This window comes from Ambystoma mexicanum, chromosome 1p (assembly GCF_040938575.1).
Source record: "Ambystoma mexicanum isolate Mex_15411 chromosome 1p, UKY_AmexF1_1, whole genome shotgun sequence".
NCBI classification, from domain to species: Eukaryota; Metazoa; Chordata; class Amphibia; order Caudata; family Ambystomatidae; genus Ambystoma; species Ambystoma mexicanum.
Genome location: NC_090921.1, coordinates 1,143,098,964 through 1,143,126,437, shown reverse-complemented (window position 1 = coordinate 1,143,126,437; position 27,474 = coordinate 1,143,098,964). Strand labels below are relative to the sequence as shown.

General features: G+C 43.5%; 1 protein-coding gene across 4 annotated transcripts in view; it reads right to left on the bottom strand.

Annotated features, from left to right (window-relative positions):
* Positions 1-9,147: 9,147 nt before the first annotated feature.
* The window catches only part of LOC138449874 (lens fiber membrane intrinsic protein-like), a 203,529-nt gene continuing 185,202 nt past the window's right edge, over positions 9,148-27,474 (bottom strand). For all 4 annotated transcript variants that reach the window (XM_069604801.1, XM_069604798.1, XM_069604800.1 and 1 more), the window contains one exon: positions 9,148-11,308. In XM_069604801.1, coding sequence (XP_069460902.1) covers positions 11,259-11,308 — 50 coding nt within the window. In that variant the 3' untranslated portion in view covers positions 9,148-11,258. The remainder of the gene's footprint in view (positions 11,309-27,474) is intronic.

Genomic DNA, 27,474 nt, shown 5'->3' with positions numbered 1-27,474 from the left:
GATATCCTCAACAACGATATCCATATAAGGAAACCATACTTGATTTCTTAGAATTTTCTTGGTATTTGCAACTCCCCAATGTCCTTCATGGGCTAACATGACAAGTGCTTTCCGCAAGTTTTTTGGAGCCACCAATCGATTTCCTCTCATTAGTAACCCTTTGTCAGCCGACAATTCATTGCTTATTTTAGCTATCCTCTCTAGATCTCTTATGTCCACCCCCTCTTCAACTTGAATCTTCGTCCAGCACTTCCATTTACCATCATTGGTAATCTTAATGGCCATTTGAATAGTTGGATCTTCTTTACTTTTATCTAAGAATATCTCTTTAGTTATCGCCACCGGCAATGCATTAAATGATAAATATGATAGATATTCTTCTGCTTCCTTTTGCATTTCATTCTCAGACACATCTGTTGGATGTCTCGACAAGTAATCTGCAGGATTCGCTTCCTTTCCTGGCTTATGAATAATGTCATAATCATACTCTTGTAAACGAATTCCCCATCTCTCAATTCTTGGTGGCATCTTAACTCTAGGGTTACCAAACAGAGACAATAAAGCCTGATGATCTGTTATCAAGATGAACGGTCTCCCAATCACAAAATGATGAAATTTCTCACAAGCCCATACCGCTGCCAAACTTTCTCTTTCCGCTTGCGAGTACGCTTGTTCAACAGAACTCAAAGCACGACTTGCATAAGCCACAACATGTCGCATATTGTCTCTTCCTGGCTCTATCTGTGCTAATATAGCACCCAGACCCACCGGACTTGCGTCTACTGTGACTTCAGTCTCCCATCCAGGATTAAAATACTCCAGTTGCCGTTCCTTTGCTAACTCTTCTTTTATCAATTCAAAACTTGCTTTACACTCATCATTCCACTGAAACGGAACATCTTTCTTTAGCAACTGTCTCAAAGCATCAGTCATTGTTGCATAATTGGGTAAGTATCTCGCACAATACCCTGTCATCCCCAAAAATGACCTCACTTCAGCTACATCCTTAGGAGACTCTAGCGCTAGTATTGCTTTTACTTTTCCCGGATCTGCTTTGATACCATCTTCTGAGAATATGTGTCCAAAGAATTTTAAACTCCTTTTGTTTATCTCACATTTTGGACCATTTAATGTCAATCCATTCTCCTGAAGAATACTGCATATTTTCTCTAATGCCTCATCATGTTGACTCTGATCCATTCCATATACCAGGATGTCATCACTATAATTGAATGAGTTATTTACCGGAGCAATGACTCTTCTTATTGTCTCTTGAAATATCTCAGCTGCAGAAGAGATACCAAAACTCAATCTCTTATATCTAAACAGACCATCATGTGTCGTAAATGTAGTTATCGGTCTCGACTCTGGATCAATCATTAACTGATGATATCCTTGGTTCAAATCCAATTTCGTGAATCGGGTAGCCTTATTTAACCTAATCATCATGTCCTCAATATTGGGCCCTGGATGTCTCTCTCTTTGAATTGCTGTATTAGGAATTCTCATGTCTACACATAAGCGAAGACGACCATCCAGTTTAGGAACCACTACTAAGGGGGACACCCATGGAGTGGGACCACCCTCCACCCTTTCAATGATGTCATTATCCAGCAGCTGCTGTAGTTCCTTTGATACTTTGTCTTGCAAATGGAATCCAATCCTTCTAGGATGTTGAGGGACAGGACGTATGGTCGGATCAATATGCAATCGTATCATACTGTCTTTCAATTTTCCTACTCCTTCAAACAATTTTGGAAATCTTTCTTTTATTTTTTTCACATTCAACGGTTCATCTGTGAGGACACACACTTTGTGACATTTCGAAGGATATCCTTGTATCTTTTCTATCCGATCATATTTAATAGATATAAGTTGTAGTTCTGTAGCAGTCTTACAACTGATGAGACATCTTCCTACTACCGGTGTGTTTAGAACATGCATTGTGGCTGTCACACATTTTCCATTATGAATTAAATTACACTGAAATTGTCCTTTTGACATCAATGGTTGTTTAGCACCCCATTGAAATATGAGTGCCTTCGATGGTTTTAAAGAATACACCTTCTGCAATTGCTCTATATGCTTTGTCACTCATCACATTCACAGTTGCACCAGTGTCCACCAGAAATGGTATCTCTTGTCCATCCAACTTCACAGTGACCTTTATGGCTGTTTTTTCATTTCCATTATCATATACAAGTCTCACATACTCCTTACTGTATCTATCATATTCTTGATATTGACATTGACTTTGATCTTCACTATCCTCTTTTAGTGTCGGGTTCTCATAAGGATCTTCCACCTGCTTTCCTTCTTGATTTTGATTATGATACAACTCCATAGGCACTTCTTGTCCTCTGTATCTTTGTCCAGGCATATCTATTTGCAAATTGTCCATTGCTCTCACAAACCCTTGTCGTTGCATTGCATTAGACATTTCGGGTATACCACCTGACCGTGTTGTCTCCCTTTCTGGGAATTGTCTTATGCCCAAACCTCTTTGACCCTCATATTTACGGTTTGAATTCATCTGTGCATTCGCTCCATATGCTGGGTTTATTAGTCTTTCCCGGCACATTGTCTGAAAGTGATTTTCTTGTCCACATCGGATACACAATTGACCCATTGCAGGACATAGACCTTTGTGTGGGAATTCAAACCCACACCTATAACATTGTCTTTCCATTGTATTTCTTCCTCGCCAGGAGGGAGACATTGTTGTCCCCACATTGTTCGGATATTTTCTTTGCCATGGCACATTCTGCCCCATTGCAGCAACGGAGTCTATTTTCCTTGGGTTTTCAATATTTGCAGCTTGAGTGTCTACCCTTTCACATACTCTCGCCAACTCCAAGACTTCTTTCAGAGGAAGGGTTTTTTTTAGCAGATGTTTTCTGAACTGAGACGATAGGCATCCTTCAATTATTCTTAGCCTTATTGCTTCATTGTCATTATAGTTTGCAAAATCACAGTTCACTGCTTTGCGTTGTAGTCTAATGCAAATTGAGCAATGGATTCATTTAGACCTTGTGTGCATTGATTGAATATATACCTCCCATAGTCTTTGTTTGTCGGAATTATCAGTTTGTTATTGATGGCTGTTATTAACAGTTGATAGGTAGTTTTCTCTTCGGCAGGTATTGTTTTTATTATGGTATTCAGCTCATTTCCAACTATGTTTATAAATATGTCCAATTTATTTACAGCATTTTCATTTCCCACAGCCCTCATAAATCTCTCAAATTCATCCAGCCATTCCTGCCATCTCTGACCTTGATCCTCCTGTGGTTCCAAACTAAAAGGATTCGGGCGTCTCAAATAATTTAATGGATTCATGGTCAATAGTGTTCCTGCCGACACTTGAACAGAGTCTCCATTTGCATTCTCAAACGACATTTTGTCTAATGTTAATGTCAATATGCTAATACTATTTCTCACTATTTGATTTCTATGTTTGTTCCGTTTGTGCTTGTTTTGTTTGATCCGCTTTTGCCCTTGTTTCTATTCTTGCACGCTTGCTTCTTATTTTGTCGCAGATGTTCTTTCTCCTCTATGTGCAGGCAGTAACAGTTATATAGTATGCAAGTATCATTCACATATTTGCAATGGACATCTTCTTCTTGTATTATAACACAAATCCAGCAGGTGGCGCCAGAGCCTTATCTATCCTCCACCAAACACGGGCACAAGTGAAGAAAATCTTTATTTCACCAACGTAACGAAATGCTTTTGATGTGAAATCACTGCTTTATGCTATACAGTCTCTCCTCTCAAATGATACCAGTTTATATACGTTCGCTCTTGCGCAAAATTACTGCTTCATGTTTTTATTTCATAAATAATGTCATATTCCGCCTCTTCTCGTAATACAGTTCTCCATTGAACCTTGTTGCTATGCAACCCTTGGTTTATTCCAATATGGCTGCACGTATTTCCACGTACGACGGTCCTCTTTTCTAACTTCTAACGATGCTTCCGCATCAGTCACACCATCTCGAGCCTTCTGCCTCGCATCAGTGCCTGTGAGTACCGTTGTTCCATCTATTTAAATTTTCTCCTCGCTCTTTTTAAATAACAAATGTTTCTCTCCCCTCCTCACCAGCCACAATATCCCTTTTCAGAAGCTACCAAATGCATGCGCCTTACCGTCCTTTCTCTTCACTTTCCTTATTCTTTTTTCATTTCACGTCGCTCACTTCTTTGTTCCCTCTTTATACGTCCTCTTTTTTTTTTTTTTTTTTAAATCCTCCTTCGTTTCAATTTCTCTTCTTTTCTCTTTGTGATCCGTTTCCCCTCGTCGCCATTGTTTTAGTCTAGTCTGTATAAATCACTCAGGAGCCATTTATATATGCATCTCTCTTTATATAAAGTCAACATGAATACTGGCTACATTCCAGAACCTTCCCCAACCATTCCTTTACACATTCCATGGCCAGCATTCTATAATTTCCCTTAACCTAGCAACATACCATTATTAATCATGAATAACATTACACAACACACAGACAACACCAGGGGGATCAGGGGGCACGTAGACACAACAGGCAGGTGTCAAAGAACTACAGTACGGGGGTCGGGGGCACAAAGATACAGTGGCGGGGGTAGGGGGGACAAGAGGTCAATGGAGAGGGTTAAGGGGGGCACGAGGATACAATACGGGGGTCAGGGGGCACGAAGATACAGTGGCGGGGGTAGGCAGGACATGAGGACAATGGAGGGGAGTAGAGGGGCACGAGGATACAATACGGGGTCGCGGGGCACGAAGATACAGTGGTGGGGGATACGGGGGACAAGAGGACAATGGAGGGCGGGTTGGGGGGCACAAAGATACAGTGGTGGGGTAAGGGGGACAAGAGGACAATGGAGGGGGGTAGGGAGCACAAGGATAAAATACGGGGGTCAGGGGGCATGAAGATACAGTGGCAGGGGTAGGGGGACAAGAGGACAATGGAGGGGGTTCGGGGCAGGAGGATACAGTACGGGGGTCGGGGGGCATGATGATACAGTGGCAGGGGTAGGGGGGACAAGAGGACAATGGAGGGGGTAGGGGGCACGAGGATACAGTACGGGGGTCGTGGGGCACGAAGATACCGTGGCGGGGGAAGGGAGGACAAGAGGACAATGGAGGGGGGGTCGAGGGGCACGAGGATGCAGTATGGGGGTCAGAGGGCACAAGATATAGTGGCGGGGGTAGGGGGGACAAGAGGACAATGGAGGCGGGTAGGGGGCACGAGGATATAATACGGGGGTTGGGGGGCACAAGATACAGTGGTGGGGGTAGGGGGACATGGGGACATAGGGAGGGTGAAAGTACATACTCACAGTGTCCAGAGAGGAGAGGCTAGTGGCGTACCGTGGTGGACAGGGGTAGATGGGGCCAGGAGTAGCCTTTGTCAGGAGGACTACCCAAGCCTGCCGGCCTCCTCATTGGCCGAGATGAAGTGGGCCAGGACCAATCCCAGGCACCCAGCAGAGAGTGAGAAGGCACACCGGAGCATGAAACAAAGAACGAGGCCATCCTGGAAAGGGCTTGCCTCGTGTACAAGAAGAGTCCAACACAGCAACAACACAAAGCAACGCACGCATCTGCCAATAATAAATTAAGTGAAAAGATGGTCTTGGTATTGGTTTTGTAAAGGAAGCGACCATTGATGATTCGGATTCTGACACTGTTGTGTTGCAGTTGTCTGTCTGTGTTCGGGGGAGAAGATTGGTGAATGTGATAGCCTAGGCGTAACATGCTTGATAGCATGCTCAGTTTCTGCATTGCCTGTAGGCGGAATGCAGGTGACTGAGCATTGTTGTGTTAAGGGGTTTACTGTGGATAGATCGCCATTGCTTGATTTTGGGTCATCTTGTACCATGTTATTTTGCTCAATTTCCAGTGGACAGCCATTCAAAGGTGCAACAGTATTCCTAGTGTCAGCTTTCACTATTTGTGAATAAAGTGGAGGAATCTTCATTGAGTCTACTGCATGAACATTCGCTTGTACTTGCAAGTTGATAGGAGATTCGAATACATGGTTCGGGCTGTGGTATGTTTCCTGATCTTGGTCCTCTGTAATTGCGGGCACACGCTCTTGCATAGTACGATCTGATATTAGGCTCTGTGCGATGGATTCCATGATTTTTGTAACGTCTCCTTGGTGCTGCCAGAAGCCTACATTGGGTAAAATAAACATGGGGGTTTCAGCAGCGGTGGTAGGCTCACATTGGGGGTCATTACGAGGTTGGAGGTAACCATGGCATGGCTGCCTCCAAATCCTTACCAACTCCGCCCTGGTGAATGGAGCTATTACTGCCCCATTCCAAGGTTGGCGGGGCCGGTAATTCCCCATTCACCAGGGCCCTTCCCCATTCCCATTTCAGCCCACATAGGCCTCAATGGGAATGGGGAAGGCGCTAATAACGGTACCGCAAATTGCGGTACCGTTATTAGCTCCAAACTCCCTTTGCGGGTCCAGTCCTTAACGCCATAAGGGAGGACCCGCAAAGGGAACTCGTAGTAGGGTGGTAAGGGATTACCGACACCGGTGCCCTTACCGGTGCCGGTAATCCCTTACCGGCCACCTCGTAATGAGGCCCATTATGATTCAAGACTAAATAATTACGAATATCGAGATTAGACTTTCCGATTGTCGAGCTCGGTTTCGTATTCATTTTGTATTCATGGGTGAGCCTTGCGTTGCAAATGATGCAGGTGTTTTTCTTGTGGCATGTTTGTTTTTCGATTGGGATGTGTGTATTCAGGCATACTAGAGGTTAAGCAGATCATTACCCGCGTTTCTCTGTGTCAGTCGGTGCTAATTTCTCAGTGGAAGGCAGTATATATAATACTGCGAGAAATGTTCTTAGTGATTTTTGTACACGTGCAAGATGCTATGAGGGTTTGGATGCTACTTAGCTTGTGCTTGGCTTGTGCTTATCTCGAGCTAAATGCCGTAAAGTCGTTACGGCATGGGTGACTCTGCAACCGTGCGACCAGCGGTCAGCAGTCAGCCACTCTCCAGGCACTCATCGCAGGTGCGCGCGCGCGCTGGTGCACGCGCTCCAGTGTTTTTATGGACGCTGGGTAATAAGTGGGCGTGGCTTATCTAAAAGATAAGAAAATAGAGGCGTATAGATAATATTAACTGTTAATAGAATGGGTTAAAGTCTATAAAGTTCTTCCTCTATGTTCTTAAGGTCTTGTAAGTACCCAGCAATGTTTTTGAAGTGCCAAATCCAGGCACGTTGATTTCTTCACGGCGGATTGGAAGCGAGGCAGCAGGACAGTCAGTCGCATTCAGCCACTCTCAAGGCACTCTTCGCAGGTGCGCAACTCCATTTTTTCAGGCTGTTACACCATTTAGGGTTTACAGGACTATACACAGCAGTAACCAAAAGTTAATGCTACCAGATGCCATGTCAACAGGGACATCTCCATTGACATGTCCTGGGATTTGGTTTTACTTTAGTTCATTTTGTCCATTTGAAGTGACCCAAGACTACAACTTCCAGAATGCAAGTGATGGTGAAATCAAAGCCAAGTCCTGTGGCTGGGTGTCAAGTCATCTGGTGACCTTCCATACATTGCAATGGTTGAATATTTTGTCCTGCAGTTCACCATTTTGGAATGATTCCCTGCTTTTTCCCGATCACTAGACTGGACATAATTATTTATAAGTCTGCCCTGACCACTAAAAGAAATCTACCACTAAAAGAAATCTCTGGTTTAACCAAATGCAAGGTTAGATATTCTACTAAAATTATTTATTTTTGTTCACATAGATCCTACACAGATATTGTATCCAAATATATGGTGAATTGTCGTCAACTTATTAAAGCAATAAGATACGTATTTCAATGGACACCTCTCTTGCAAGGGACTGCTAAACACCTTTTAATTAATCGGTAGCATTTTGAAAAAAATGATATGACAACGGGCATAATTAACCCTTTGTAAGAGCCCAAAGCACGTGCACAGCAATCACCTTCTTTTTTTGTTTTGGTGTACATGCACAATGATTCTAATAGAAATGGCACAAGGGGAGCGTTGAGAAGCAGGATTATTTGGTTGGCATGGCAACTGACAACGTTTGTGGAATGCTTTGGCTGAAGTGCACTTTGTTTTCGGCCATGTCAGCCAATGGGGGATGCTGGGGCACAGTCAGGTAGTTATGTTGTCGGATGTGTCTTTGACGCCAAGCTGTATGGGTTTCACTCAAGATACAGTTGGGCCTCTCCTGGAGGAGTGTGCACATCACAGTGGTCCTGGGATTTCAGCTGGAAATCCTTTCCCGAGACTAAAATGGGCCCCAAAGGCCACTGTAACAGTCTGACTCCCCACTAAGCAACGTGGCTCAGCAATTTGCTGAGAACGTTTGGGGGATGGGGTTGCGGACATGACATTATAAATGAAAGGGGTCCCTGCCAAATGATTGGGGCAAAATGGTGTGCCACAAAAGTTGGGGGGGACAAACCCCCTTCTCCCCCCCTAAAATTACGCCAATGTTCCCTGGATACCTGACGCCTATGAATGCAATCTGCATCGAACATTTGCAAAAGTCAGAACTATTGTTCTGGCCAATGCTCGTTTGTGAATACAGGCAGATCAAATGTTTCTACCTCTAGCTGCACTTCATCAGGTTCCAAGGGAATTGGCCAATTGGATGGTATCCCAGCTGTAAGCCGCGTCCGATGTTTGAACAGCGGTGGGGGTGCACATGATGTGAAATGTGTTCATATACTTTCCTCTGTAGAAGTGCAGAACGCATCAAAGTAATGTCACTGTCTTCCCTTGCGGGGAACGTGCAAGTGCATTCACGGTGCTGTATACTCTTTTCTCGGGAGAAAGTGCAAGTACCTTATAAGTGTGAATCCCTAATTCTCTAAAGACGGTCTTGCCTTAGGGAGCGTTCACTTTTCCAAGTCCATGAGCTGACTTACCTAAAAGCCTCAGAGTCAATGTCCTGCTGAAACGGCAGGGGCACATGGCTCTCACTTCTCCTACTCATGATGCAACGGGTTCTGTGGTCTGGAATCAACTAAATTACAATTTGGGGCTATCTCTGCATTACATCCTTGGGGCAAAAGAAACATACATCTGAAACATGTGTGCAAAACAGTGCAATAATAATAATAATAATAATAATAATAATAATCTTTTTTACCAATCTTTTTTACCAATCAACGTTTATTGAGTTTAATAACAAGAACACAGACGGCTATCATACACCCATGCAGATGCCCATATTGTGCACAAACATAGCAGACAACATATACAGGTGAACCTCTCCCCTGCACCCCCAAATAATCCTCATGAAAATGGCAAAGACTAAACCTAACTCCAGTAAATGTCAGCATCACAACCTCCACCCCAAATAAAGCAGGGAGCCTTGAAAGGCTACACACAATGTTTTAATACTATTTATGTGCAATATTGAAGATTACCCCTGCTAGCTGCGCAGGAAGTATTCATTCTATTAAAGACTAGGAGGCGAGCACGCTATGGTTCACGTCCATAAACGTTAGTCAGTAACAAAAAGGACTAAAATAAATCCTAAAAGATAGAAACATTGCAACACTAAAATCGAACTATACTGGTCCTCGAATATGTTCTCTACTAAAATGAGACATGTTCAATTTGAAGATGCACAGAGTAATTCAACCGCAAAAATAAATTAATTTATTTTGCTTATTTTGTGACTGTGCTTATCATCAACTAATAAACCATGCTGGCTTGTCTTTTGCCCCTTCTTACTATAATTCAACCTTTAGAACATGACGTTATTTGCATCCAATCTTGCAAGGGGCCGTGATATTTGGCCCTGTACATTCTGGCCACAAGTCTTGAAGAAAGATGTTGCCTGTGCACACATATTCCTTAGATTGGGCCCCGTAGGGCTATATTGCTCTACACGGAAAAACCAGCGCACATTTTGACATCAAAGGACCAGGTAAGCAAAATGGGCCTAGAAAGTGAATTGAAAAAAAAGACATTCATAGAATACAAAATAAATATATACATTAGTAAAAGGAAACAGAGATAATATGACCATGGTAAAATGATTCAACAGCTGTCAGAAAACCGTTATTCAATCAACATGACCTACCAGTATTGGTGTATCCTAATATTCAGTTGCTAATTGGTCTACATTGATGCTATTTATTTCATTTTGGCAGTGTGACTGCATTAGCTAACATAAGAGGATATAATGAATACGACTATTCACCATGCATGTAGTGCACACAGCAATAGGTGGTAATGAAACGTAAAAGACTTCCTTGTAGGGCCCTCAGAAGGATGAATTGCTGATGTAAATTAACCTGAAGCCCGCAGGGTACACACAGATTGTATAGCCGAAGCCGCGGCAGCGCCCGCTGCAGAGCCATAAGGGCAGGATTGCTTAAAATCAAATTATGGTGTTACCAGTTCCTGATTTGGGGAAGGAATGCATTAGAAAGACTAATTCATTTGATTTTTAGATTACGTTTGTGCAGGTGCCAGGTGGTGGCCAGAGAAGAAGCCGTTTTGTGTCTGTCTGGGTTCGTTTATCCTTATGACACCTTATGGGGAAAGATGATCTGGCCACAATAATTACCCAACTAATTTAGTAATTTGAGGATAACTCAACAAGCACCAATGAATTAGCTTATTAAGACATACATTTAAAAATGTCATGTTAATAACAGTACGCACAAAATAATGACAGAGTAAAACGTTAATGCAGGGTTCTGCTTTCCTGACCTCCTTCCTTGAGCTTCTTACAGAATTGCTACGGGCAATGTAAACAATGTCAGCGTCATGGCGAGTGAAGAAACAGAAAAGGGACCAAACTCTGTAACATGAAGTAGAAAAATGATATCACATGATCATTCACGTGGCTGCAAGGATATGTCACGGTGCTTCAGGTCCCGCTGTGCCAAGGCGCAAACTATGGCGTATGATGCGACATCTTCAAGAGTGGCTTTGTGACACAGAAGGAGACACCTCCCGAACAGCTCTCCATAGCGGCTGAGCAGCCCCTTTGCTGAGACGGCCCTGGACTTTGAGCCAACAGCACTGTTTACTCTCGAACTTCTAGCTGCATTGCTCAGATTACGTGTATGGTTCCCCAGATTTCGGGATGCTAAATGTAGTTCTCGACACATGGCCATGGGGATACCGGGCAGTGGAACTTTTCAACTTGATAAGTGGATGCAAAAAGACCGGTTTAAGAAGCGGTGCTGGAAGACACAAAAGGTCCAGTAGTTGACTTCCTTTTCTCCTTTTCTTAAATCGTCGGCAGTGGTCTTTTCCAGAAAAGAACGCTGTAAATTACACCTGGAAGAAGAAAAATTAAAGGACATTAATCTTCCACTTTGCACGTTTTTGAGACAAGTGTTTCACAGTGGTGGATTACCATATAGACAGTTAAAACCTAGCATTGGCACTGTCTTTCAATTGTTGCACATGTCTGGTTCGACGCTTAACCGAAACAAAGAGCACAATCACAGTGTGGCCAGAATTTGGAAATTCTGTTTGAGTTCTCAGCAAAGAGGACAAGAACTGAATGGGGGAAATGTAGTCTAACATCCCTCCCTTTCCCAGTTTGGACCAGAGGGTGCCTAAAAAACGATGTGCAAAACTGATACTGGAGCTTTTCAGATTGTTGTTATATGGTTCCAATGTACTTGGAAAATTGTTACTGACGATTTGTCAAATGGTCCAATTGCAAGACGACAGCCACAAATCAAAATGCCCGCTCGATGCACACTCCATGCCACATGAAAAAACAAAATATCTAAAAGGAAAGACACAGAGACATGAACAATAGTGTTTCCTCAGCACCCTGCGATGCTTTCAAAGCCTTGTCTCCCAATGCAATTGAAAACGCACAATTGTACTAACTTCAGTCATCCAATTCATGACATGTTACTTTACAACAAGGATCAATGTCTTCGATTCCATATTGAGTTTAAAAAAACAAACAAGCGATGTGTTCACTTACATCAATTTTTCCCCAACGTATGAGGGTAACACGTTTCATGTCAATTTGTGTGTTGAAGGACTGTGAGCAGAGTTCAGACGCCTAATGTGACATGTGTAAAGAAGATAATGGCGGCTGAAGAGAGAAGAAAGTCAAAACCATTGTTCTAGGGTACAAAAAATGCCAGAACTATGCCTCTCGTCTCCCAGCCCCCAATGACAAACAATCACAAAACCCCAACCTACCATCCTCCTCTCCTTCACTCTACCTCTCCCAAACAAGCCACCTTTCCGGCAATCTGACTCTCCTCCACTACAACAGAAAACCCCTTTAGGAATGGGAGCCTAAACAAAACGTTGTGTTTTACAACTGTATTATCAAGAATGAAAGAAACTCAATGGAAAGTGTACCTGCTAGTTCCTCCCTCACCTTTTTAATCACCCATCCTTAGACTTTTTAAGGGACATGCCAAAGACCATAGCCACCCACCATTACTCAAACGCAGCTGTGCCTGCGGCAATCCAACGTTAATTATACTTAAATGCAGAATAAACATGTCATTCGTGCTCTTTAGCGTGTGAAACAGCTGATCGCGGTAGGTGCAGTGCTGTGTGGTGGCTCTTGGGAACGGGCTTAATGTTCCCAACTGGTAACTGAACAAAACTGAAGCAGAGCTTTGTCAGCAAGCTAGCTCGATGAGCTATGGTGCCACTGCATTACGTTCAGGACACAGGTTCAAATCGCTGCAGTGGACTGGCAAGAGACGAATGCGCCTAAAACCAACTCCGGGAACATTAGTCAAGATAATAAAAAGTAAGGCAGATGGCTTCAATCTTGGAAAGCTAGAGGGACATTTCACCCTTTAAATCCTGCCCACGTTGACCACCGGTCCAAACACTATGAACAATCACAACCAATGAACTTCCACTGAAAACATGCTAAGCACCATTCCACATGCAATGCCTCAAAAAATGCTGACGGATCAAAGCCTTCACACATGGGACATGAGGCTGGGTACATCGTGTCAAACAAGATACAGAAAAATACATTACTGTACGCGAGGAACATATAGGCACGTTTCTCTTTTTTCCTCGCCTGAAATTCCTGTTTCATCGACAAAGCACCACAGGCATGATCTGTCCACGAGGCACGCGGGCAGAGCGTTCTAGTAGCCAGAACCGCTACATGCAACTGTGGCACGTGATCACTTTCCGCGCGTTTGAATAGACAAAACTCCACAACAGGTCCCATTTATCCTCAATGACACAATATGATTAAGTGTTGTGCATGCATAAAACAAATCTAGTAATCCCTTGGGGGATGCTCTATACAACAACTGCACAATTGAGCATACTCCCAGGTAACCTCAAAGAAAACTATTTATGTCCCTGCACAATGAAATATGAAAACAAAGATATCAATATTCCTGTGGCAAATTCAGGTCTTGCAGAAAATTATTCAAAATCCTTATGAAAAAGATGTTTACACAGAATACACTTAAGGTAGAAAATGAAAGAAAGGGGAGTGCTGAAAAGGGAGGTGCTTTGCTTAACCAATGAATGACTATAAGAAAAAAAGAGGCATTCAGAGAGAGGAAGGAAAATATAGACAAATAGTTCAAAATGATTCACTCTTAAAATATCAGATCCCTTCTTTTTATACATTACTCTTCAAAGTTTTTTGAGACACATCATCTATATATTGTGTCATTGCTCTTCAACATTTAACCACAATTTCCACATTTACCACTGACATCATTTTGGTTTGGCTCCTGAGGCCCAGGATGGTTCATTGTTTGATCTCGTTCAGGGGTACCAAGTTATAATGCTACAAGCAAATTGGCCAGTTGAGCATATACCCTGCAAGGTGTTCTCCCTTTTCATCTGCCTGCGATTAGGCTGAAGAATAGGGGCAGACCATCTTGGGGCCTAGCCATCTATATAACTATTATAATGGGCTGAGACATTAAGGAAATCACTGTTTCAAATGAGAACATACCATTTTTAACTATTGATATCGGAGGTTATAAACCGCTGAGACTCATACATCTTTATAATAGAAATGGTTATAGGTCATCTGTGTCTAGAGCTTTGGTACTCTCTAGGCTAGACTACTGCAAAGGCCTCTTCCTTAACCTACCATCTTCCTCTCTGCGTCCCCTCCAGCTAATGAGGACAGGGCTGCAAGACCTATCCTTGGACACAAGCCCACAGACCCCATCTCTCCTGCCATAGAATCTCTCCACTGGCTCCTGGTTGCTGCAAAGATCAAATTCAAATCCCCCTGCATCATCGACAAGGCTGACTGGGGCAGAGGACCACGCTATCTACAACGTGCTTTCACCAAATACTCTCCCTCCAGATCTTTACGTCCCTCCAGCACCAACTCTCAGTGTGTCAAGCGCTTCGCTAAATAGCAAGCTGGTGGCCAATCTCTTTCCACGCCTGGCTCCCTCATATGGAACAGCCTCCCCCCTCCTCTTTATCTTGAGCCAGATCGCCTCAAATTGCGGAAGCGCCTCAAGAATTTCCTTTTCACCTCCTCCTTCCCCCCTCCCTACTTTGCTAAACCCCACGGTTGCTGGGATTGGTGACCTGGGCCCTTATGTGTCCACCTTGGTCTGGCCTCCCACCTCCAATCACCTTCAGCCTCCGCCCACTGCCAGCACTTGCCTTAGTGCCTACTGACCTGTGCTATCACAGGCCTGCACTCATCTATTGGCAGTTGATCACTCCTCCCAAGTGCTTTCTGCCAGTCACTTAACAGCTGCCTGCGACACATTCCCTAGGACTTCCCTCCATGGTACTCCTAGCACTTACCCCCTGCCCCTAATCCCCTCTCTCTCTCTGCATGTGCACATTCTTAATGCCTTAATGCTCACAAGGCCCAGTAGGACCGTCTCTCTTTCATTATTATATTTGCCTTTCATTCCCATGTTCCCTCCCCATTGCCCTGCAGGCGCTCTGAAACACAATTTACTTGATGTATAAGTGCCTTACAAATGCACAATAAATAAATAAATAAAACAATCTGTACGGCTAAGGATTTTAAAGGGACTAATGCAAAATGATGGTATCTAAAGACTTTGAACTGACTCTGATCATTTTTTGGGATTTCAATCTCAGATTGGGGGCAGGAGAGGATCTTTCTATATATAAAGAGGAGCACTTTACCCTTTCGGTCCATAATCCTTGCTTAATGGATACACTTACCTCTAATAGTGCCCTTATTTTGTGGGACATATTGCTAGAAACTCGTTACCGCGCCATTAATGGGAGGTTTGAGTCACCATCTGCAGGTAACTTCACGTTTAATAATGGCCAGTTCCATAGTATAATTCATTATATCCCGGGGACTGTATTAGTGACTTTGCAGTTCTGGATTCTGGAGCCAATGACCCTGTATCATTAACTAGGTGCTGGGGCCATCAACCAGTGGGCGCCAGTGATGTCTATACCTACCCATTACCACTGGAAATAATACCTAACAGAAGAGTTGTATCTTGTAGCGCTGATCAGGCAGAAGCTTTTTTGGTAAAAGAGGTTAACTTAATTAAGGATGAGCTCATGAAGTGTTTAAATATGAATAGCACTCCACACAAGCTGATTAGGGCCTTTTCCTCTCTTACAAAAAATGTGGGGACCTTTTTAAAATAAAGGGTGCCTCTACAAACGGAAAGGCCACGTGCTGGCTCTCAGAAAGTTGTAAGGAGAAAAGGAGGGCTCTTCTGGGCGTCCTTAATGCGGATGCTACGGATATTGATACTATTCGCCAATGTCGCAGAGACTATAGGCATGAATTATCAGCAAGGAAATGTGAGATCGCCTTTAGTCACCGGGAATCACTGTGCAAAGATGCCTTATCTAATGATAATAAGTATTTTGGGAAGATTGTCTCCACGAATTGCGCCGGGTTAGACCTTGGTCAGCAATACATGCCTGAAATGTTTGTCTTGGAACAAGATTAGGTCACACAGTTTAGTTCTCTCTATAGTGTGTACGACAAGGATGTTTTGGGTGGCAATAAGACAACATATTATTCTGGTGTTATGCAATTAGATACCTTTACTGTTAGGGAGCTTGAACAAGTTATTGGACAATAAAAAACAAATAAAGCTCCAGAGGCTGATGGAATTCCGAACAACCTTTTTTGCTCATGTGTTGAGCTGTGGGGCAGATTCCTGATACATGTTTTTAATGCCCTTCTGTTTACAGATACGATACTGACTAGTTGGAAGAATAGCACAATTGTGCCTATCTATAAGAAGGGCTCTAAATCATCCCTGTCATCCTATCACCCAATCAGCCTACTGGATGGAACACTAAAATTGTTCTCCAGAGAGATCATGAAAAGGCTTGAGGAATGGGTCCTGGGAAATAATGTCCTCTCAAATACCCAGCTAGCCTTTTGGCCTGGGCTGGGAACTGTTAATCAGTGTATACATCTGTGTCTGCTAGTTTCCAAGTATGTCCTCCTTGTAGGAGCCCCTATCTACATGGCCTTTATGGATTATAAGGGTGCAGAAGAAGGACTCTGACACAAAGAGCCATGTCTGGGCTAAAGACTTATTGAATAATAAAGCAAGAGAAAACCCATCTTTCCCTATTCCTAAGAGAGGTTTCCCTGCCTCAACTAAAGGGCTAAGGTGACTGTCAGGATGTCTGTTAAAGTAAAGGTGTCCATCGTCCTGGGTCAAGAAAATCTTACTTCTGTCCCTTACACTATAAACTATGGAATAAAGTAGTACTGTTCTGATATCAGGAGAATGTCTCCCTTTGCCTCGGTTATGGTCAAAGTTCCACTCAATGCTTTCTTGGTGGGCCAGGAGAATACCTCCCTTCTTCTGGTGTTCGGTCTCACATAGCCTGAGGGGATGACTCCCTTCCCCAGGTCACAAAGTTCCAAACAATGTTTACTTTGTAGGCTAGGAGAATGCCTCACCTCTTCTGGCGTTCAGTCTCACAAAGCCCAGGGGAATAACTCCCTTCCCCAGGCCGGTTTGGACCTTCCTCTGGGTCCAAGATACCAGGAGAATGACTCCTTTCTCCTGGTAATCATAAATGATCTCTTACAACCAGGGGGAACGGCTCTCTTCCCATGGGTCTCTCTTCACTAGGTTTCACACCTACAACACTCAACACTTCTCTGGTTTGGCCCACTTGGTCAACTTCCCTTTCAAGTACTGCCACAATGAAGATTACTTGTATCACTCTCTTGTTGAGTCCCTGACCCAGGTTTCTCTACTTCTTTGGTTAGGCCCAGTTGGTTCACTTCCCTGCCAAGTACTGCCACAAGGAGGATAGTCCTGCTTCTTATGTCCATACAGGGTTTTTGCCTCCTGTACTTTGAATCCTCATTGGATCCCTGCGCCTCTCCCGTTACCTTGCTTGTTCTCAGGATACGCGGTCAGTTCTCCCCGGGGTCTCTCTCCTACTCTGTGTGCTGCACGGGCATCTCCGTCTCTCAATGCCTTCACATTGAAGATCTCCTGCCTAGCACTTGGACCGACGGTATGGATGCTGCCTTTTGCGTTAACATTACCGTCTGCCAGCCTCCCATTACTGTCTGGACGCCATTGGGCAAGGGAGTCCTGTTGTCCTTGTGACTCAGAGACCGGCCTGCTCTTGGCTCTGTCCTAGCCTTCTCCACATCTCCTTCATACTTCCCGGGCTCCCGGTCTCTCTTCCTGGTTGGCTGTGTCTCCCCGATAGGTAGTCCTTCTTTGTTCACTATCGCATAGGAATCATGCCTCGCCACGCCAAGTCTATACCACTGCAGTTCCTTCTTTGTATTGCTCTTCATTGTTCCTGTGTCCCACCTCGTCCCAGCACTGGGGTTATCTATTTTCCTGAGGTTCCTGTTCATCTCAATACTTTACAGAACCTTGAGGTAGTCTACCTTACAACAATACATAGGTCTACGGTCTACAAAGAGGTTAGCAGAAGAAGGAGAGGCTAAAGTGTGTGGGGGTCTGATGCTGTCATAAGGGCTATAGCCTACATGGTCATGCTTCTCTCTAGGGCACAAGGGGCGAGAACCTCCCCATCAGATCCTACCACATTATACCACCCCCAGGAGGACTATCGGGTAGCGGCCTCACCTCCATGGCCTTATGGGAAAGGCCTCCCCTTGAGGAGAAGTGACGGCATCCTGTGATTTGTCACAGGATCTTAGCTCATCCTTTGATCACGTAGACACAGGACTCCTGTGTGGTGCAGATTAGACTTGTGATACGTAAGGCCAAACCCCTGCCTATTCCCAAGTGACACCGAATATATAGAATAAAGAAACTAGAATAAAAGTGCCATTTTGTTTATGCCGCCACCAGGTAGAATGGAAAAAAAGTAGGATAGAGTTAGCTTGCCACACTGTAGGAAGCTAGTTGTTATATTATAGCTTCATAGGGAGGGTTAGGTTGCTGAATACACAGAGAGGGGTTATAGTGAATGGCAGTATTTTTTATTAATTTGTATGTATTGGGTATTTATAATATGCCTATACACAATGTGTTTTGAGGTGCAACAAGACAAGGGGTTGTGGGGAGGGCAAAAACAAAAAAGCCCTGCTAGGCCATGTGACATTTGGAACTTGCAAGCGCGGTAACAAGAAGTGCAGGGGAGACGGGGGTCAGGGGTCGGGGTGCTGGTCAGGGCGCAAGGGCCTGTGAGAAAAAAGTGAGTGCCTGGGAAGGCCAGGTGGACAGAGCCATGGGAATGCAGAGAGTGCAGGGCAAGGAAGGTCAACAAGCTAAGTGCGAGGTAGGGTCTGGAAGGGCTCAAGGGTGCAAGCCCAGGCAGGCTTGGGCAGGGGTAGGGGCCCAGAAGGGCAAGTACAGGTTGTGAGGTGGGGGAGCAGGGGAGACCAAGTGCAGGGGAAGACTGGACGAGGGGGGCCTGGTGTACTGAAAGCATCTGAAGGAACTGGGCAGCCAGTCAAGAGGCAGACAGGGGCATTAGCAGGGGATGGGGAGAGGGAAGGAGGAAGAAAAAGGGAAGCTTCTGGAATTTAAGGCAATTCGGCTCAAGTCTGAGAGGGGCAGGGAGGCCATTCCAGAGGCAGGCATCTGCGGGGGAGAGAGAGATCTGCCCCCCCACTCTCTGCTTGGAAGTGCACAGTTAGGTAGGGTACATATAAGAAGTATGCAATATCTTCCCCTTGCAAGGCCCAGCACAGCGCATGGTCAGAAAGCACAGTATTGTATATAAAATAGCTTAATACAGATTTTTCTTGGTTCATGATGGTGTCCAGACAACTGAAAATGTCAAGGCTGAGAGAAAAGGGGGGGGATAGCAGAAACTGCATGAATAGGCTTTCCCCATGCTTCCAGCATAGGTAAGCAACAATTGAGTTTGTTTTGTGCTAAGCAGACAGGAATATATGCCAGGTGCACACAGTAATGTTGTGAGACAAGAGGGAACCCCTTAATTCAAGGTACTAGGGGTAGAACAACATTTAGTTACACAAATGCACCTCAACATATCAACAATTTCACAGTTTTTTGCATGACTAAATCCAAAACTCTTGACTCGCTCTTAGATCGTCAAACAACATACATTTATTGGTTAATACTTTACCATTTTACTTTATGTATCAACCATTTCATGCAAATATACATGTTTCACATATCATACTGATAAGAGCATATGTTTTACTCCTTATTTGTCCCTTGGTATTGATCATGTTTCATATCAGAGGGACAACCTTTGCATTTATGAGTATGCAAACAATTATTTTGTAAAACCTAAGTGCTTTTGCCACAGCCACCATCACTGCGTGAGCTAGAACCCCCTAGTGACCCAATATATCAATATATCAATAGTGTTGATACAAACACTATTGAATTGGAACCAGGTCGACATCCCGTATGGAAACATTTCTTGACTAGTCCTGTTCCTTTATCCATGGATTGACGTTTCGGTGGACTTATAATTGTACCACCTTCTTCAGGACTGTGCATTGTATGGGGGCCCTGGAAGGCAGCAACAGTTTTGTAAAAACCTACTGTGGTGTATTAAAAACATTTAAAATCTAGAACGACTAAAATGGTCACTGAGTCAGAGTTTTACATGTCTTGTGACCTAATCACTATAATACTAAGCTTGCTAGGTATGTGTAAACTCCTGTTCTCAAGTTGGTTTGGCTTGGTACTTCCTGCCTCTTGTATGTGACCTATTGACAATGATCATCATATAGAATTGGTTACTCTCCAGACTCTGTTATGTGCAAGTACAGTTAACCCATATAGTTCAACAACATTTCTTACCCCATCGTGAGTTCCTTGTGGGAAGTCGCTTTTGGTAGTGCAAGAGTCTTCAAAGTGGTGGAGAGGAGTTCCAATCTATATCCCCCATTTGCGTGGTTCAGCCTTTGCTGCTTAGCCTTCTATCCACAATATAGACATATATGTTTGATTTTTACTTTTTGACGCTAGATTTATATGATTATTTTGTTACCCCACACAAAATTCTGTTAAATCAGATTCTAAATCCCCTCAGCGAGTTCTGGTATATCTGACACACAAATAAATGATATAGTACCTGCTGCTTGAATGGTCCGTGGACCAGTGTACTTGGGTTTGTGTTACTCCGTTGATATTCCCCTCTTGTGATTTATTCTGCAACTGTATTTTAACTGCAGCTGGGTTAGATAAACACAAATAGATAGACCCTGTCTTTCAGTCAGCACATAGAGTGGCGAGGCAATGATGAAGACAGCAACAGAAGGACAGGATAGATAAAAGAGGACACATGAGGCCCTCTTGATGTCACCAGCATGATGTCATGCCGCTATTCCTTGAGTAAAACTCAATTTTAAGGAAACGGGCACCCAAGCTGAAGGCGAGAAAGACGGCGTGACACAACGGTCCGATTAAGGTCCAGTGACATATACATCTTTGTTTCAAGACCTAGTAGCAGATAACAGTATTGTGTATTTAATACATTGAGAAGAGGATGTGAACAATCGATTTCCATCTTCCGATATGCTGTTTGTCCCTATAATTCCAAGGAATAGCTGCACTACATCACACTGGTGACTCGACCTTTTCATATAACCCAGATAGGTGTATTAGAAAGGAAAATAAGATATTGTTTGGGAGCACATCATGTTCCTAGTATGCAACACATGTAATATGACCGCGTGATGAAAATAAAGAGTGTCCTGAAGACAGAACCTATGGGAAATGCAAAGAAAAATTAATCTGATTCTATTTCCAAATTACATATAGGTTCTAGAAACACATGTCTAGTGTTGACACACCTATTTCCCCCTTGAAAGGTAATTTTTCACTGAAAATACATGATTGATTTTGGGCATATGTTATGTCTTGATTGACCAATATGTCAAAATGTGTTTTGATGCTTACACACTGAAATGAAATGGTGTTCTCAGTGGAATGGTGCAGTTTTGTGAACCATTGGGGTTCTTTTTTTTAAAGAATTTGATCGTTTTATGATTGTGTTTTATGAATTTATAGACATTAAAATATGTATATTTTTTGGAAAAACCTTGTGTGCCCACCTAAATTCTAAAAGTGTTGGTTGGGTATGTGGCAGGTGGATACCAAGAACAAACTCATAGCTTAAAGGGAGGAAGCCATTTTGTGGGATTTGCTTTGCTTGATATAGTATAGTCCTCAGCCACACGGCCCCTAAAAAGAGGACAATGCAGCTCTGGATAGCTGATGCCAGGCAATGGGGAAAAAGGTAATGATTGCACCTACATGCATGACGCGGAGTACACAGCTTCCCCTGTTACAGAAGAGCCTGTGATTGACACAGTAAATCCTGAGGCCCCAAACAGATAAGGATAATTTAATGGCTAAATGGCTGTCCCCTTACAGCAGGGGCGGCCAAGTGGATTCATGAACTGGAAAAGAGAACAGCAGGAATAACATTGGCTCTGGGGGACACAAAGAGTTTATTTGCTTCGATTATGGGAGACCCAGCAGATGGCCTGTTGAGGAGGGCAGGATATGCAGTGGTAACACAGAACATTAATCATCATGATGGGTTCCCATGTAATAATTTCAGGGTGAATATGTGGAGGGCATTCAGAGTAATATACCCAGATAAATCCGACATGACCGGCATAAGGTTGAGGGAAATTATACCAGTTGAGGACCCCATGCAGTATATTCAGGAAATTAAAGAAATGTGGTGCTTAGCAACAAGAGAAAGGTGGTACAAGACTATTCCCATATTTTATCACAATGTATGTCAAAGTCTCCCTTAAAGCATGCAGGCTCAATTGCGAAAGATAGTAGGAACAGAGATGAAAATGTGGCCCGAGATACAATTGCACATTGTTAATTTTCGTAGGTTGAAACAGGATAAGGAATAGAAGAAAGTAGAAGACAGTGTGAGCTAGGGTACAAAATTAGTGCAAAAGAAGTTGGCGAGAATAGCAATAGAAGGTGCAGTGATTACAAATACAGGAATACAGGAGAAGAACTATATCAGCAGAGTTTCCAGCAGGCACTACCAAAGGGGATTTAATGGAGGAAGGGGAGAGCAGATGTATTATCCCAGAGGTAGAGGGAACTCTCAAAGGCAATGGGAGGCAGATTTGGACACGCATATTGAGGAGGATTAGACATTAGACTGAGTTCTGGTGACAATGGGAATTTTGGAGGCTCATGTTGGACATGTGGGATGACAGGAAATTATGCTAGAGGATGTAGAAGTAGGGGGATGGTGCAGCATGGATTGGTGCCACAGGTACAGAGAGGAAGAGCAGCCCATTATGTACCCACGTACCCTACACAGCAGCAGACACAGTATTTTTATGAGGCATCACAAGCACCACAGATGCTATATGTCCTGACAAATAATTTAAATTATACACAGCAACAGACATAGCCCTAATTACAACAGCAGCAACCCAACGCTTTACAAGCACAAGCACAGCAGACAGCACAGCAGTGGGGCAAAAGATTGATACCAGCGGATGTTGTACTGCATTTTGGAGGAGCAGCAGTCACTGGAGGGAATCCCTTTTTACCCACAGGGGGCCCACATGCATGTACCCACAATAGGACAGCCCACAGGGGGCTCTGGTGTGTCCAGTACTATCAGTAACTCCAGACCCAGAAGAGGAACCAAGGGTGGGAATGGGGATAGGACATTCTCTTTTTTGGTAGACATAGGGGCGATTAGGTCCTGTGTCACAGAGGGGGATTTTCGTTGCCAGACATGATTATGGCCACACTGGGATTTTCTGGGGTTATGTTAACGTTTTTTTTTTTTGCAAAAGGTTTACCAGTTATAATTGGGTCACACACACTGTCAGTACCTTTATTATATTCAGGAAGCGCACCAGTGAATATTTTAGGTAGAGATTTGATGCACAAATTTAACATGACCCTTTTGTTTACAGAAAAGGGCATAGTTTGTTCCATGCAGGTATCCATTATGTGAACGTCAAAATACTAATTTGAGCATTTTGTGGCCAGAGAGTTATGAGAAGAGAGCCACTTAATGCCGTCTTGTTCTCCTATGGAGTTATTGGGATGGGTCCCCAGAATAAAGGACAAGGTTTGGCGGTTACCCACAGAGTACAGACATTAAGTGAGGGGCAGATATTATGGTGCATATAGAAGTAGCAGTGGTGAGGGAAGACAGAGTAATTTTGCACGCAATAAATGAAGAGGGTATTGACCGGTGCACAGTTTAAGCAATTGATCTAGCACTGCGACTGACCAACATTACTGACAAACAGTTGTTTCAAGATTAGGATGATGACAATGAGTTTATTTTCCAGACAAATATCCCATGACAACTGAAGATAGTGTATAGAGAGGTTCCCCAGGGGATATTATGGGCTAAAAAAGTATCACCATATTGCCATGAAGATTTTGAGAAAGGCCCCAAGGGATTATGAACCAGCAATCTCCAAGATGTAGGTTGCCTCAAGAGCATAAGAACAGTTCAAATTACATTGAAGCAGTGAGCAATATTATCTTGAGTGAAGCAATATTCCGTGTCAAGAGAAGCAGATGAAGTTTAGACAATACAATAGTTGCGATGCTACAGCAAGGCATAATCGTACCATCAGAATCCCCCTGGAACACAGCTGTGTATCCAGTGAAAAAAGCAAAGGGAGGCAAATGGAGATTCATAGAAGATTTGCACCGCTTGAGCAATATTGTGGAGGCCACTCCAATTGTCTCTAATCCAGCAACAATGTTATATAACATACCCACGAGTGCCACCGTTTTCACAGTTATGGATTTAAACAATGCCTTCTTTTCTGTTCCTTTGCATCCAGACCTAAATATCTCATCCCGTTTACCTATAGAGGGAAAACATTTCAGCATACAAAATTGGTGTGTTGTGAATCCCATAGTGTATTTAATAGAGTGTTACAGATGGCTTGGCAAACAGACAGACACTGAATACAGTGATACAATATGTTGATGATCTATTGGTGATTAGCACAAGAGAGAGGGTGGGTTCCCGTGAAACAAACCATTGAACGAATCAACGGAATAAATTGCTCACTGTGTAGGAGCTTAATGAGGGGATAGACCAGGTCAAGGAGAGTAAAAAATCAATCAATATTTAATAGACACATATTCAATTACATTACACATGGTGCTGAAATCACAATAAAAACAGCATAAAAACACACAATCAACACTGAAAATTTCCAGTTAAAGTGCATATTAGTCTAGTAAGCATCCTAAAGTGTAGAGTGGACACACTGTGCATAAGATAATTCGAAAACATATTGCATCAGAGGACAGCTTAAATCTCAAGTTAATGCCCAATCTGTATTCAGAATCAAAATTATATAACCAAAGTAAGGCAGAAAAAAGAGAAAAGAAATTAGAGAATTAGAAAAAAGTAAAAAGAAATAAACAAAAAATCATTATATATATGTAAATAAAGGGCACCATCCCACGCATGTCAAGACAGTCAATGTTTCCTGCGGCTTCTACCCTTGGCTTCTATCGCGACTCAACACTCTGCTTCACCAAACAAGTCAATATGCTGGCTTCCATTACCGGCAACACTTGTAAACTCATCAGAACTAGTAAACCCTTCCTCTCAAACAACAGCTGCATCTTGCTGGCCAGAGCCCTCATTCTGTCCAGGCTTGATTATTGCAACACCCTTTATATATGCTCAAACAAAGCAATTTTCAGGAAGATACAAACACTCCAAAACAATGACCTTAGAGTGGCCCTTTGAGTGGCTAGGAGAGACCATACTTCTGAGATTAGACGATTGGCTCTCGACTAACGACAAAATCAAACTGAAAATTGCGTCCCTCACTCACAAATCCCTGAACAACGCTGCCCCAGCTATCTGGCCGAGAGGTTCCATAAAAGGACCTCCATCAGACCCTCCATTTTAGCCCATAGCAACTCCCTCCTTGTCCCTAGATTCTAACTTTCTAAGGTAGGTGGTAACATCTTCCCCATTAAAGCAGCCCAGCTCTGGAACTCCATGCCTCCTGCTATCCGAGAAGATCAGCTGGCTCTTCAGATCTAAATGCACCAGCTGGCTCAAATCTTCCAATATCTAACAGCAGCTGTGAGCCCACTAGATTTAAACACCTTCAAGTGGACATTAACAATATAATGTATAACTTCAATGTCCACTATTATCTTGTAACTATTCTATGCATGTATGTACCTGTATTGCTAATTTATATATCTGTGTAACCAAGCTGAGAACCTTCCTGTAACTGTCGCGCCCTGATACCCTCGGGTCTGGAGCGCGTTACAAATGAATAAACAAACAAACATATAGGGCCTCATTACGACCTTGGCGCTAATGGGTTAACGGCGCCGTAAAAGGCTGTGGCGCCGTTAACCCATTAGCACCTGATTACGAGGTCTCTTTGCGGGACCCGACCTTAACGCCTGGTATACACCAGCCGTTAAAGTAGGGACCCGCAAAGGGACCTTGGTGCTAAGTAAGGTACCACAATTTGCGGTACCGTACTTCGCGCCTTCCCCATTCCCATAGAGCCCTATGGGGCAAAAATGGGAATGGGGAAGGGCCATGGTTCAATGGGGAATTACCGCCCCGCCAACCTTGGAATGGGGTGGTAATTCCCCATTGAACCATGGCGGACCCGTTACAACACCGGCACCAACCATGGTGCTAATAGCGCCATGGGATAGCGCCGGTGTTGTAATGAGGGCCATAGTGATGTATATGATGACATACCCCAAGTGAAGGAGAATGCACTTGATGGCAGAGAGATTGCATTTATTGATGGTTCATCGACTATCAATCACAACATGTGATTGAAGCACATGGACACATCAGTTGTACATAATGAGGATGGAGACCTCGAGGAAATAGCAAAGAAAAGATTGCCATTGCACTATTCTGTGCAATCAGCTGAACTAGTGGCATTAATAACAGCATTACAATTGCGTGCTGATGGAGAGGCGACAATCTACTCTGATTCAGCATATGTAACCTCCACTGAACATTCAAGATTATCCTGCTGGAAATGAAGGGGGTTCCAGCAATCAGACAGCTCATCAGGGCAGCATGCTGCATTGTTGTCCGAATTGACTGATGAGACTCCCACTGGTTACGCTAGTAGCAGTCGTAAAGGGCTCTGTTTATACTAATGGTACCGATTCGATATCACAGGGCAATGACACAGCAGACCAGGCAGCCAAAGAAGCAGCATATTTATCAGAAATTGTAGAGTTAGTTTTATCAACAAGCAATGAGAGGGTACATCAGAAGGGAATAGTAGAACCATATAGTGCAGTATCCCTGTCACAAATTAAAGAACTACAAGGACGTGCACCACATGAAGAGCAGGAACTGTGGATGGAGAGGGCTGCTCATTGTCCCCTGCAGACCTGATGTGGTGGCAGAATATCATGGGGAGGCCTGGAATGGTGCTGGAGTTATTGACAGTGGCATAGAACAGCTGAACTATCCCGTGCCTGCCTTTAGGGAATATATTGCCATGGAGTTGCATGACCAGTGGTTCACCCCCAACCTGCAAGAGCATGTTCAAAGTTTTATTGTTGACTGTGCAGTTTGTCAGCAATTTACTGTGGGCATACATTGAGGACAGTGAAGGCAATATTACCCCTCATGAATTTGATGCCCATGTGCAGATGAAGAAATCCCTCTTGAGGAAACAGAAGAAAGCAATAGCATGTTCTGATATTTATGAGAAATAAAAGCTATATGTGCTCTTAACAGCAAATACAAAAATTGGCTACACTCATATCGAGCTTAAATATTTCAAACTGACAGGGAAGCATGCTACAAGCAATAACTATAAAGAACACAGCACAAATCTGGGCTCTCATAAATATCGCTAATCATACTGCTCAAAAGCCTGTACAAGTCAATGGAGTGAACGAGAACGAATGGGTGACATATTTTACTAACATCTGTGCTAGGCCTTTTGGTAATGAAGACATGACTAGTTCACACTTGTCATGCTAAGAGGGATTGCACATCCGAGAGGAGGATGTTCTGTTTTACATACCCAACTTATTAACTCTCTGGCCCCAGGTCCAGACGGGCTT